The sequence below is a fragment of the Lepidochelys olivacea genome, assembly GCF_965140295.1.
Source record: "Lepidochelys olivacea isolate rLepOli2 genome assembly, chromosome: 4".
Classification (NCBI taxonomy): Eukaryota; Metazoa; Chordata; order Testudines; family Cheloniidae; genus Lepidochelys; species Lepidochelys olivacea.
Genome location: NC_140414.1, coordinates 72,215,271 through 72,228,031, shown reverse-complemented (window position 1 = coordinate 72,228,031; position 12,761 = coordinate 72,215,271). Strand labels below are relative to the sequence as shown.

Below are 12,761 nucleotides of genomic sequence, written 5' to 3'. Positions count from 1 at the left end.
GGTGCACGGTCTGGGAGGGAGTTTGCGGGCAGGAGGGAGCTCCAGACTGATGTAGAGTGTTGGGGTGCAGGAGAGGGTGAGGGATGTGGGGACCAGGAGTTTGATGCAGGAGGGGGCTCTGGGCTGGGGCAGGGGATTGGGGTGCAGGAGCGGGTGCAGCGTCTGGGAGGGAGTTTGGGTGCAGTAAGGGGTTCTGACCTGGGGCAGGGCGTTGGGATGCACCCACCCCCCTCATGGTGTGCCTTGGCCCTGTACCCCTCCGACAGCGCAGTGCTGAAGGGGTCGAGTGTGCTCGTTTTACGCACTTGACTCTCCTCCCCTATACTTTGGGGGCTTGGGGGGGGCGTAAAATGTAACCGTGCGCGGCTGGGGACTTTGAAGCTGCTGCGGAGTCACACAGCGGCGCCGCCGCCCCTCAGAGCGGGACCCTCGCAAACTCTCACTGTCAGGGACTGGGGGAGACTATGTGGGGCCCCTTCAAAGCCCTCTCTCTGCTTGGGCCCGCCCCGCCTGCGGCTGTCACGAGCGCCCAGGGGAGGGGAAGGCAGAACTGGCGCTCCTCAGGGAACAGCTTCCCACGGACTCGCGGGCTTTTTTTTTTTTTTTTAAAGTAGTATTATTTTTTGCACATGCGCACACAGCGGGAAAAAGAAAAAAGGCTGGGCGAATGGGGACGTGAGCCCGCCCGTGGACGCAATACGCATGCGCGCGGGTGCTGCGGCCGATCCCCGGAGCGTCGTTCCAGACCCTACGCACGTGTGGAGGAAGCCGGAAGTTGGGGTGGCGGGGGCGAGACTGAGGCGCGTGGCCGTTAGCCGCGTGCTGTTGCAGTGGGGGACGGGCGGGGGTAGATGGAGGTGGTCGAGCAGCTGGAGACGCTGAAGTTTGATAACGGGGGGGCTCCGGGGAGTCCCAGCACTGGGGGGCCGCAGCTGGGGCACGAGGACCCTGGGGGCGGCGAGGAGCTTGGCCAGGCCTCGGCGCCTGAGGCTGGCGGAGGCGCCGGCCCTCAGGGCCTGCAGGAGCAGCAGCCCGGCGAAAGCAGTTCCGACTCGGACAGGTGCGTAGCCCATTCTCGCCCCTGCGCCCCCGCCCCCTGTGCCGGCCGTTGGCCCTCACAGCTCCGGTCAGTTTCGGGGTTGGCAGGAGCAGCCGCGAAACTGAGCGGAGGGTTTGTCAGTTTCACGCTTGTGCGGCTTGGGGAAGCGCTGACCGGCGGAGCCCTGGGCCTGCCAGTCTCCACCATCAGAAAAGTATCATTGCCCCATTCGTGTGTATTTCCGTGATTATGGTTCTGCTGGCTTTGTCCCCCAGCAGCCCTCTGGATGTGCTCTTGTGCCTTGGATGTGCTCTTGTGCCTTGGATGTGCTCTTGTGCCTTGGATGTGCTCTTGTGCCTTGGATGTGCTCTTGTGCCTTGTCCTCCTCACAGGTGTTGTCTTCCCTGCGGAAAGGGAGGAGCACTAAGCATTACTTGCTGAAAATGTGAAAATTCAATCAATAAAAAATTCAAGGCAGGTTGTTAACTGTCGAGGTTATTCGTATCAACTGGTGTTTTAAGCCAAACCCTAATCTCTACTCTTTGTTGGGTGAGTGTGTGGATGGGGAGTCATAATTTTAACAATGGGCTTGCAGAACTGTTCCTTGGGGTATGAAAGGTAAGTGAGAACAGACTCGCTTTGTAAGTACAGATATGAGCAGAAGTGTAATACAGTTGGTGAGAGGAATTTTCCATCTACTTTGTGGCTAAGTCGGATCAGACTGACTTGAATCCTTCTATAGATTCACTATCAGGAGATAAATATGCTGTCCTGTTGGTTTTGTATGCTGGGGTCCTGAGCATGCTTAGGGAGCTGCAATTTACTAGCTACAGGATGCACACTTGGATACAATCATAAGTAATGTTTCTAACCTCTCCATTTGGCTAGGAGACTCCATCACATCCTGGTGTACAAAGACTTGGTCTCAGTTGTTCATGCCTTTATCACCTCTTGGCTGGACAGCAGCAATGCAATATGCCTGGGCATGAAGCCTTTGGCACTTAGGAAACACTATCTAGAACGAAACACTGCAGTGAATTTCCTCTGCATCATAGCAGACCTGTTCTCTGCTCTCTTCACCGACTTCCCATATAATTTTGAGTCAAGGTCTCAGTCCTTATTTGTAAAGCACTTTATGGGTCCAAGAGATCTAAAACACCACCTAAAATCCCGAGACAAAGACTGTGGTTAACAGTTCCCCTCTCCTCTTGCATAATGGAACTCTCAACAGCGATAGTAAAAGTTCTGTCTCCCTCACAGAAATGATTCTCGGTGGATGGTACAAGACACTGGAATGAGCTCCCCCTATGAAAGACCATCACAAACTTCATCACTTTCCATTTGAAGTGCAAGCCCATTTCTTTGACTTGCAGGGAGGGGTGACACACACACTCTGGTACAGCTCTCTTACATAGGTGTTGGGGGTGTGTGATTGACCTGACTGTCCCTGCCTGGCACTCTCACCCTCCATGCCTGGCTGGGCCTTTGGGACAGACCCTCCTCTCCTGTACCTGGCACCACATCTTCCTGTGGCAATGTACAAGGGGGGGTGGGGCACGCAAGGTTACATGTCCGTGTGTCTCTCTTCTCCCCCCCACCCCCATTTCTGCCAGGGTTCCCACCAGAATGTGGCCAGCAGCAGCCTTTCCGCACGGTGTGGGAGGGAAGGGATGGGAGCTGCTTCCAGCCGCAGGGCAGGAGGAGGGGAAGGGATGACCTAGCTCCTGTCTTTGCAGAGCTCATCTCTTCCACCCCCACCCCTGTGGCTGGAAGCAGCTCCTGTCCGTTCCTGCCCGCACAGTGTAGAAAGGCACCTCCAGGCTGCTGCTGGCCACCAACATAACCCAGCCTCCTCCTGTCCCATGGCTACAGCGCAGGCAGGAAGGGGTTAAACCCTAAGGATGCATTGTGCATCAGGGCCCAAGGAATCTGACAGCAGGGGCTTCAGAGAACCCAGCCAGAGAGGTAGCTCAGCCGGAGAGGGTGCCTAGGGGATGGAGCAGCCCCACGTTTCCTGGAGGCAGGACCGGTGAAGAGGGTGCTGTGGAGCCTGCAGGGTTGGGGTGCAAACAGGCTGGAAATCGCTTCCCCCCCGCCCCTCCAACCACCATTCCAGAGCTTAGCTGAGGCGCGGAGAGTCTAACCGGTGCCAGTGCTGTGCGGGCTTTAGCACCTCCTGGTCAGTGCCCCGGGCCGGAAGGTCTTGGGCTTTCCCTGGGTGCCTGCCCAGCCAGACATAGAGGGGGAAGGAAGGAGCCTGCTGGCAAGGCTGTTGGTGAGCTGAGTGCTCCAATCAGGGGCTGGTTCTCTGCACAGCTCTTGAAGCAGGACGCACCCCACCGGGGAGGATATGGAGGAGCAGCAGGGCTGGGAGGGGTGTGTGAAGGGGTAAAGCAGGGAGAGGACAGCAAGAGGGGCAGCATGTAAAGGGCCGATGGGTGGGCAGCAGAGGCAACATGTAACTCCGCTGCCTGGTGCCTGCCTGCACTCACCAGCCACTGTAGCGCGCAGCCAGTGCTGGCTGGAAACAGGACAGGGGCCAAGAGCTGGCACGCAGCGGGGGCTGTACTGATGGACCAGCAGGGGGAGCGTCCGCCCCCGTGTTCTGCAGCTTTGCCCTGCCACCAACCTTGCACACCCATCAGCTGCCACTGGAACCCCCCCCCTCCCCCCACCACACACACTTATCACTGGTCCGGGCAGCTGGCAAACAGGGTTCTGGCCAGCAGCAGGACCATCCTTTATTGATTGGGGGGTGGGGGCGGGCGCAGAAGGGGAGAAACAGAAAATATGGGACAGTTTGCCTGTTTTTAAGAAAAAGTCCAGACACCTGCAGGAGGGCTTAAATGTGACTGTCCCTTTAAAAATGGGAAGTCTGGTCACCCTATACGTGTGCTACAGCAGCAATGATGTAGCTATGGTGCTGAAGTGTAGACACTTACTCAGTGATGGAAGGGATTTTTCTATTGCTATAGTAAATTGACTCCTCCAAGAGGCAGTAGTTAGGTCAATGGAAGAATTCTTTGTTGACCTAGCTGTGTCTATAGTGAGGGATAGGTGAACCTAGCTACATTGTGCAGGGTGTGAATTTTTTCATGACCTTCACTGATGTAGGTATGTTGATCTGTTTATTAGATGTAGACCGGGCCTTAGTTGATTAGACCTTTCTTCACAACCAGATAGGAGCTCTATCAAAACCTTTTGTTACTCTTGACTGAGGTGTTGCTGATATGTCTGAATTAGGTTGTTTCTGCAGTGGCTTTTTTCTTTCCTTTCTGAAGAAACTTGGAAGATTGATATTGCTAATTCTCCTTTAAGGCTTTATAATAGCTTCCTAGAGATTCCATTTTGTTACTCTCCTTTTAGTATGTGTCTGGGAAATTGCAAAGAGTTCTAAGCTGTAGTACCATAGTTTGCTGCTGCTACTTTGCTCTCTCTCTTCTATCAGATATAGAAGATAGATTTTGAGAATGCAATGAAACGGGCTTTTAGAGAGTTGGCTGAAGCTGAAGTTGGAAAAGGTAGTTTGGGGGGAATGAAGGAACAAAATATGGACACCGTGTAGAATCAAGCACGTGCGTTTATTACGTACAGCGCTGACAGTGTCACCTCGCTTATTAAGCTCAGAGACACTGCCAAACAATTGATTACAATGGATTATATGGATTTTCCATGGGTAGTGGGAACTGGTGGGGTAGGCAGTCCCAAACCCCGGATAGGTCTAGCAGCAAGACAAGATAAGCACAGTAGCCAATGGTCGAAAGGTTACATAATGTCTCTGCCCATAGTTTCAGGTTAACACATGTCACTTAATTAGTACACAGGTATTTTCTTTTAAACAATATATAGTGTGTTAGTATAAAATATATATGTTGAATTCTGATTTGGGATCCATAGGAATGAAGTAGCTCCCCTGATTGTCCGACAGGTACACACCTAGGAGTTAAAGCAAAAGGACAAATGAAAAGTATATATCATTAAAGATAGTCTTTTAGTTCATTTGTGTTTCTAAGGCAGGCACTGGCAATGGCTTGGAGGAGAGGTGCACATCTGTGAGAGGGAGGATATCCTATCTCATACGGACGTGTTTGAACTTCTTCCGTAAACTCAAGGCTGGTGTGTAGGAAGGCACCTCTTCTACAGAAGAAACAGGGCCCCTTTCATTCCTTAGGTCTGTTTGCAACTTTGAGATAAAGCCCCCAATTATAATTTCCGCCTGGCTTCTTGCTGACCAAGCTTATCTTTGCAAAAAGCAAGGTTGTCCTTTGTTTGTTCTGCTTCTTAGCTAATATTGTTCACTGTTTGCTAGGCCTCTGTCTTCTTGACCAAACTCTGGATTTTGGGCCTGTAAAAAGAGCTGACACAGTCTGTATATCAGGTTGTAACATAAACAGCGTATGGATTTTAGCCCTTCAGGGGAGAAGTAATTTGGACAATTGCTGATGACAGTTGATTGCGCTCCCTAGTTGCACACCTTGCCATGTTCAGGCAGACCTTTCCAACCTCCAGGCCAGAGTGCTGCAGTAAATTCAGGGTTATCTTTGAAGATGGCTCAGAAACTTTAACTAATACAGAACCTGGGAGCCCCTCTGCTCAGTGGAACAAGAACATAAGAACTTGCATACTAGCCAAGTATCCTGTCTTCTGACAGTGGCCAATGCCAAGTTCTTCAGAAAAAATAAATAGAACAGGCAATCATCAAGTGCTCTATCCCCTGTCGTCCACTCCCAGCTTCTGGCAAACAGGTTAGGGACCATCAGAGCATGGTGTTGCATCCCTGGCCATCCTGGCAAGTAGCCATTGATGGACCTATCCTCCATGAACTGATTTACTTCTTTTCTGAACCCTGTTATAGTTTTGGCCTTCACATCATCCCCTGGCAATGAATTCCACAGGTTGAATGTGTTGTGTGAAGTACCTCCTTTTAACTGCTTGTGTGTGCAAATCAAGGTGTTGCTTCTTACCTATAAAGCCTAATGGTTTAGGACTTGGCTACCTTAAAGATGTCTTGTGCCCTGTATACCTTTGTGACAGATGAAATTGTTAAATCTCTAAATGCATAATTGCAGGGTAAAAAGAGGCCATTTTCAGGGGGTTGTCATTGACTGTGCAACTTGTTCCTTATCTGTAAGGGCTAGGAATTATTTACCTTCAGAGCATGTTGCAAAATGTATCTTTTGGAGCAAGTATTTGCTTGACTGGCTAGACTCCATGTTAATGTTTTTGTTGGTTGTACAGGAACGGTGGCTGTGTACTCTGTAGCAGACAGTTTAAACCTATAAGTTTAATTTTGTCATATGCTTAGGTGACATAGCAATGGACACACAACACCTCCACATAAACTTAAATTTGTTTTGTAACCACAATAGCTTTGCATAAATTGAAAGTGTGTTTGTGTGTGTAATATATTTGCAATTATTTTTATTACAGTGGTGTTCAGGAAGCCTAGTAAAATGGGACCTCAGTCAGGACTATGTAAACACTCATAGACCCAGTAAGCTTACAATCTAAGAAAGATGGTGGTTTTGTTCCATGGCCTAATCTTGTGTTGTGCCCTTATTTGAGTTATCCAAGGATAATAGATGAAAGTATAATCCTTATGTCTTTTATTTTACTGTACAATAGGAGTTTTCTTACAAAAAAAGACATAGATGTTTATAACGCCTGTTCTTTGTCTTATGCAGTGATACGGATTCTGATAGTTCATCTTCTGCCTCCTCTTCTTCATGTTCTCTTTCAATTGGATCAGCTGAAAGTGATGGTCAGCAAAATGGAAAGGATAACACATCTTCCCATGCTAAAACAAAAGATGAATTGCCTCTTGAAGTAAGTATATTATGAAAGCTACCTTTCCAACATTTTTCAGTTATCGTGTTAAATATATTTAACTTAATATATTTACAGCTTCTGTAAAATTCCTTTTTAAAAATAAAATAAGCAATGGGTTTATGGCTCTCACTTGCTGAGAAGTACCAGAGTTAATTATTTAAGATTTAGTCCTAAGTGGTGTACGGGATCTGGTCCAACAGGTGAATATAGCTGAACCACTTGGTAATAGCAACCATCATGTAATTAAATGCAACCCCCTTGTAGGGGGGGAAACCCAAAGAAACCCACCACAATAGCATTCATCTTCAAAAAGGGGATCTACACAAAAATGAGGAGGCTAGTTAATGGAAATTAAAAGGAATAGTCACAAGTGAAATGCTTGCAAACTGCATGGAAACTTTAAAAAAACCATAATAGAGACTTAAACTATATGTATATCCCAAATAGTTAAAAAAGAAAAACAGTAAGAGTGCCGAAAGAATGCCACCATGGTGAAATAGAATACAAGAGGTGGTTAGAGTAAAAAGACATCTTTTAAAAATTGGAAGTGAAATCCTACAGAGGAAAAGAGAAACGAACATAAATGCTGGCAAGTCGAGAGTAGAAGTGTAATTAGACAGGTTAGAAGAGAATTCGAAGAGCAACTAGCAAAAGAAATAAACCAACAGCATTACTTTTTTAAGTACGTAAAAATCAGGAAGCCTGCTAAACAATCAGTGGGGCCACTGGATGATCAAAGTGGTAAATGAAAGGCAAGGCTGTTGTAGAGATGTTAAATGAATTCTTTGCATCAGTCTTCACTATAGAGGATGTGAGGGAGATTCCCATACCTGAGCCATTCTCTTTTGGTGACAAATCTGAGGAACTGTCAGATTGTGATGTCAGGAGAGAAGGTTTTGGAACAAATTGATGAACAGTAACAAGTCACCAGGACCAGATGGTATTCACACAAGAGTTCTGAAGGAACTCGTATGAAAATGCAGAACTACTTATTGTAGTAATCTATCACTTAAATCAGCCTCTGTACCAGATGACTGGAGGATAGCTAATGTAATGCTGACTTTTAAAAAAAAAAAAAAAAAAAAAAAAAAGGCTCCAGAGGTGATCTGGCAATTACAGGCTGGCAAGACTAAATTCAGGACTGGTCAGCTTGCTTGAAACTATAGTAAAAAACAAAATTATCAGACACATAGATGAATACAATATGTTGGGGAAATGTAAAGCGAAGTTATGCTTCACCAATCTATTAGAATTATTTGAGGGGATCAACAAACGTGGACAAGGGTGATCCAGTGGACTTGGACTTTCAGAAGGCCTCTGACAAGGTCCTTTACCAAAAGCTCTTAAGCAATGTAAGCAGTCATAGGATAAGAGGGAAGGTCATCTCGTGGATCAATAACTGCTTAAAAGATAGGAAACAAAGGATAGGAATAAATGATCAATTTCAGAATGGAGAGAGGTAAATAGTGTGGTCCACCAAGGATCTGTACTGGGACCTGTGCTATTCAACATACTGATAAGTGGTCTGGAAAATGGGGTAAACAGTGAGGTTGCAAAGTTTGCAGACCATACCAATTTATTTAAGATAGTTAAGTCCAAAGCTGACTCTGAAGAGTTACAGAGAGATCTCACTAAAGTGGGTGACTAGGTAAGAAAATGGCAGATAAAATTCAGTGTTGACAAGTGCAAAGTAATGCACGCTGGAAAAACATACAACTGTACATACAAAAGGATGTGGCTTAAATTAGCTGTTAGCACTCAAGAAACAGATCTTGGAGTCATCATGGATATTTCTCTGAAAACATCCACTTAATGTACAATGACAGTTAAAAAGTTAACAGAACCATATAAATATAAAGAACTATTAGGAAAAGGATCGATAGTCAGAAAATATAATGCCACTGTATAAATCCATGGTACACCCACAGCTTGAATACTGCATGTGGTTCTGGTCACCCCATCTCAGAAAAAGATATATTAGAATTGGAAAAAGTACAGAGAATGGCAAGAAAAATTAGGGTATGGAGCAGCTTCCTTATGAGGAGAGATTTAAAAGACTCTGACAGTTCATCTTGGAAAAGATGACTATGGGTGATATAATAGAGGTCTACAAAATCATGAATGATATGGAGAAAGTGAATAGGGAAATGTTGTTTACTCCTTCATGTAACACAAGAACCAGGGCTTACCCAACAAAATAAACAGGCTTAAAACAAACCTAAGGAAGAACTTTTTCAGACAACGTACATTCAACCTGTGGAACTCATTGCTAGGAGATGTTGTGAAGGCTAAAAGTATAACTGGGTTTTAAAAAGAATTAGATATGCTCATAGAGGATACGTCCATCAAGATGGTCAGGGATGCAACCCCATGCTCTTGGTGTCCATAAGCCTCTGTCTTCCAGAAGGTGGGACTAGATACATCGTGCAGTAATTGCCCTGTTCTGTTCATTCCCTCTGAAGCATCCAGCACCTGCCAATGTCAGAAGACACAAAAGTGGGCTAGATAGACCCTTGGTCTGACCTAGTATGGCTGTACTTATTTATTGGTTTTTCACTTCACAATGAGTCATTCATAGACAGACTTGTTAGAGGACATATAGACTACTTATAATTAACATTCATTATAAATTACAAGCTTGTATAATATTTCAGAATTTTCAGAGACATTTCAGTGTATTAAATAAGATCAATTTAAGTGAGAAGTTCACACAACTCAAAATATGAGTATATATATCTTCTGTTCATAGTTGCATTAGGTCCATTAGAAGGCTCTCTAAAGCAATTTGTCACTAATCTGGAAGTATTTGTTAGTGTGTTCCTTCATCATTTGTGTCAGGAAGATTTCCCTGGCTTTTTTTTTTTTGTTTTTGTTTTAAAATTTAAATCTTTTCTTTCAAATGTGGGACTTGTGAAACTTGGATGTATTCTGCAAGTTTTACAAATTATTTTAAAATGTTTGTAGAGTTATCAAACCTTGGAAAAGTAAGTTTTGGACCTCCCAAATGTGTTGGCTCTTCTTAAGCTCCGGAAGGATTCAAAGATTATGCTGACCATCCCTCGTCTCCATTCATATTAATGAGAATTGTCTGATGGGTAACAGAACTTGTTATAGATTTTTATATTTTGTTGTGTGCTTGCAATTAGTTCTGTTCTAAATACTGCAGATGAAACATCTTGATGTGAATCTAACTGTTCTTTTCTTTGCTCCTGAGTTTCATAAATGGTACAAACTTATTAAATATTTCTGTAATTATTACTCCCTATTTCAAGATGAGAACTAAATTCTAATTAAGATATTTAAAACTGGCTTCTTTCTGATAACATGAGGATGGGTAATTAGCCATAATCTACTTTAGATGAAGTAAGAATAAAAGGATTATAAAATAGCTTAATGCCATTATATAAATTGATTATATGCCCTCATCTATAATTCTGTGTGCAGTAATAGTGATCTTCTCACTTAAAGAATGCTACTGAGTTAGAGGGTGTTCAGAAAAGGGCAGTGAAAATGATTGAACTCCTCAGGATTGTTTATTTTAGAAAAGAGGCAAATAAGAAGGGACATGACAGAAGTATGTAAAAGAATGAAGCATATAGAGATGATAGACCAGGAGCTTCTGTTCTCCCTGTCTCAACACAAGAACAAGGGAATGGGTGGTGAAATTGAAAGGCGGCAAACTGAATACTGAAAAAGGGAAATGCTTTTTCACTTGATGCATATTTAGACTGTGGAACTCAGTACTGCTATGTGTCATTGAGGGCAAGAATTTATACGGTTTGGAGGGATTGGATGACAATATCACTATTGAATACTCAGAGTTGTAATATTTAATGCAAACAAAGTAACTTGGAAGGAATAGATATCTCATGGTTTTGAGCTTAAGCAAACTTCAAACTATTAAGGATTAGGAGGAGATCTTCATTGGGGCAGATGGTCCATACCTTCCTACTGTGAATGGCTTTTGCATCTTCCTTTGAAACAGCTGGTGCTGGCCATTGTCAGCCGGGATACTGGGTTAGGTTAGATGGGGTTGGAATAGGATCATACAATACTATGGGTTTTATTGATCTTCTGTGTATTGTGTGGGACTCTCCTAAATGCATACCAATTAAATATATATACATTTTGAACAAACTTCAATATGGAAAAAGCAAAGAAATTCAGAATTTTTAAGCCTGTTGCCGTGTCCTTGTCCTATTGTTACCAGCTCATCTTGAGTGTATATAAGATAGCGTGCTTGCCTAGAGCACACTGAAGTATAATGAGATTTATCAAGACTGAGGACTAGCATTAGTGTTTTCTACTTTTGTAGGTTTTTTTTGTGTTTAGGACTTCACCCCATAAAAGCAAGGAAATTGATTGAGTCAAACGATGACAGGCTCTGTAGCTATAGCAATGGTCTGTCTGGTTCTGTAATATTGCTGATTTACCTTCTGAGTGTTTTTTGTTAGCTGGTACTTGTCTGTGGTTAAATTTACTACACTATTTAGCATTGAAGACCCATGAGCACCTTTGAAACGTTAAGGATGTGTTGCTCACTATAATATAGTCAACCACAAGCTTGGCAAAGCTGTGAAACCAAATGAGTACCTTATATGAGAGCAGAGCCATATTAGTATCTCTCTACAAACAGGGTTTTCATCCCAGAAGCTGTTTTGCTTTAGGGAGGGATAAAGCATCAGAATAATATCTACATTGGTGGTCACCAACCGGTCAATCGCGATCGACTGGTTGATCCTAGAGGATCTCCCAGTTGATCGCAATCTCCGGTGATGCAGTGGGGTTGTCGCTAAGGCATGTTCCCTGCCTGCCCTGGCCCCAAGCCGCTCCCAGAAGCGGCCAGCATGGTCTTGGGGGAGGGGGCGGGCGGTAGGGGTCTCTCTTCATGCACTGCTCCTGCCTGCAAGCACCGCCCCCGGAGCTCCCATTGGCTGGGAGCGGGTAGCTGTAGCAAATGGGAGCTGCAAGGGCAGTGCTTGCAGAGAGGGTCAGTTCGCAGAGCCACGTTCCCCCCGTCTCCTCCCGCAGGCTTTATGCCGGTGGGAGAGAGCTCTCTTGTTAACATAATAAAATCACTTGAACAAGGGGTGGTAGTTATGTCGGTGGAAGCAGCTTTCCCACCGACATTGTGTTGTGTACACTACCACTTATGCAGGTGAAATTTATCGTATGTCCCTCAGGGGTGAGTTATTTTTTTCACATCCCTGAGCACCATAAATTTTGCCGACATAGTGGTAGTGTAGACGTGGCCTTAGAAAGTCACAGAAACTGCAGTAGTCAGGCTGTCTCCCCCAACTCAAAGTTGGAGGTAACTGGCTGAAAGGGTGTGTATAAAAGCTTGCAAGGAAACATGACAATGTAGGTAAAACCTATGTCTATAGGACTTTTTGTTTCAATCTTTTGCTTTAGGTGTTATGTACCTCTGGGTGAATGAATAATAATTTGTTTTGAGGATTGTTTTTGAGTCACTTTAATCAGCTGATGTCACAGGCTCCCAGAGGAAAAGGGCTTACAGGTGCCAAACATAGTTGGTCCTGTTGGGTTAACATGATTGTTAAAGGGGGAGACCCAGTCTGAGTGAGTGAACTGCATGGGTTTTTCCCATAAGAGAGGGTAAAGAAAGCCAGACCTCCCACCTGCAGGGTGCACTCAAGAGGGATTAAAAGGGGTCTAAAGTGCAGCTTGCCCTGTAACTGTGACACCCTGTATACCCCGATTTAGAAATCTGTCCAGGAATATGTCTCTCACATGCTACTGTTTTGAGAAACTGACTCAGAATAAATTGAGGGAAAAAAGCACTTGCTACACAGAAATTCCCCTTCATTACGTGATTCTGGATTTTCAAGCAGGAGGAGCCTTTCTTACAGAGGAGCCCTTCCTGAAAATTCAG

The 12,761-nt window shown here is 44.9% G+C and overlaps 1 protein-coding gene across 2 annotated transcripts in view; it reads left to right on the top strand.

The window, feature by feature from the left end:
• Positions 1 to 809: 809 nt before the first annotated feature.
• NAF1 (nuclear assembly factor 1 ribonucleoprotein) overlaps positions 810 to 12,761 on the top strand; it is a 73,530-nt gene continuing 61,578 nt past the window's right edge. The window contains exons 1-2 of one of the 2 annotated variants that reach the window (XM_084627220.1): positions 810 to 1,060; positions 6,724 to 6,865. In XM_084627220.1, coding sequence (XP_084483346.1) covers positions 852 to 1,060; positions 6,724 to 6,865 — 351 coding nt within the window. In that variant the 5' untranslated portion in view covers positions 810 to 851. The remainder of the gene's footprint in view (positions 1,061 to 6,723; positions 6,866 to 12,761) is intronic. The other variant, XM_084627219.1, reaches the window with a different exon arrangement.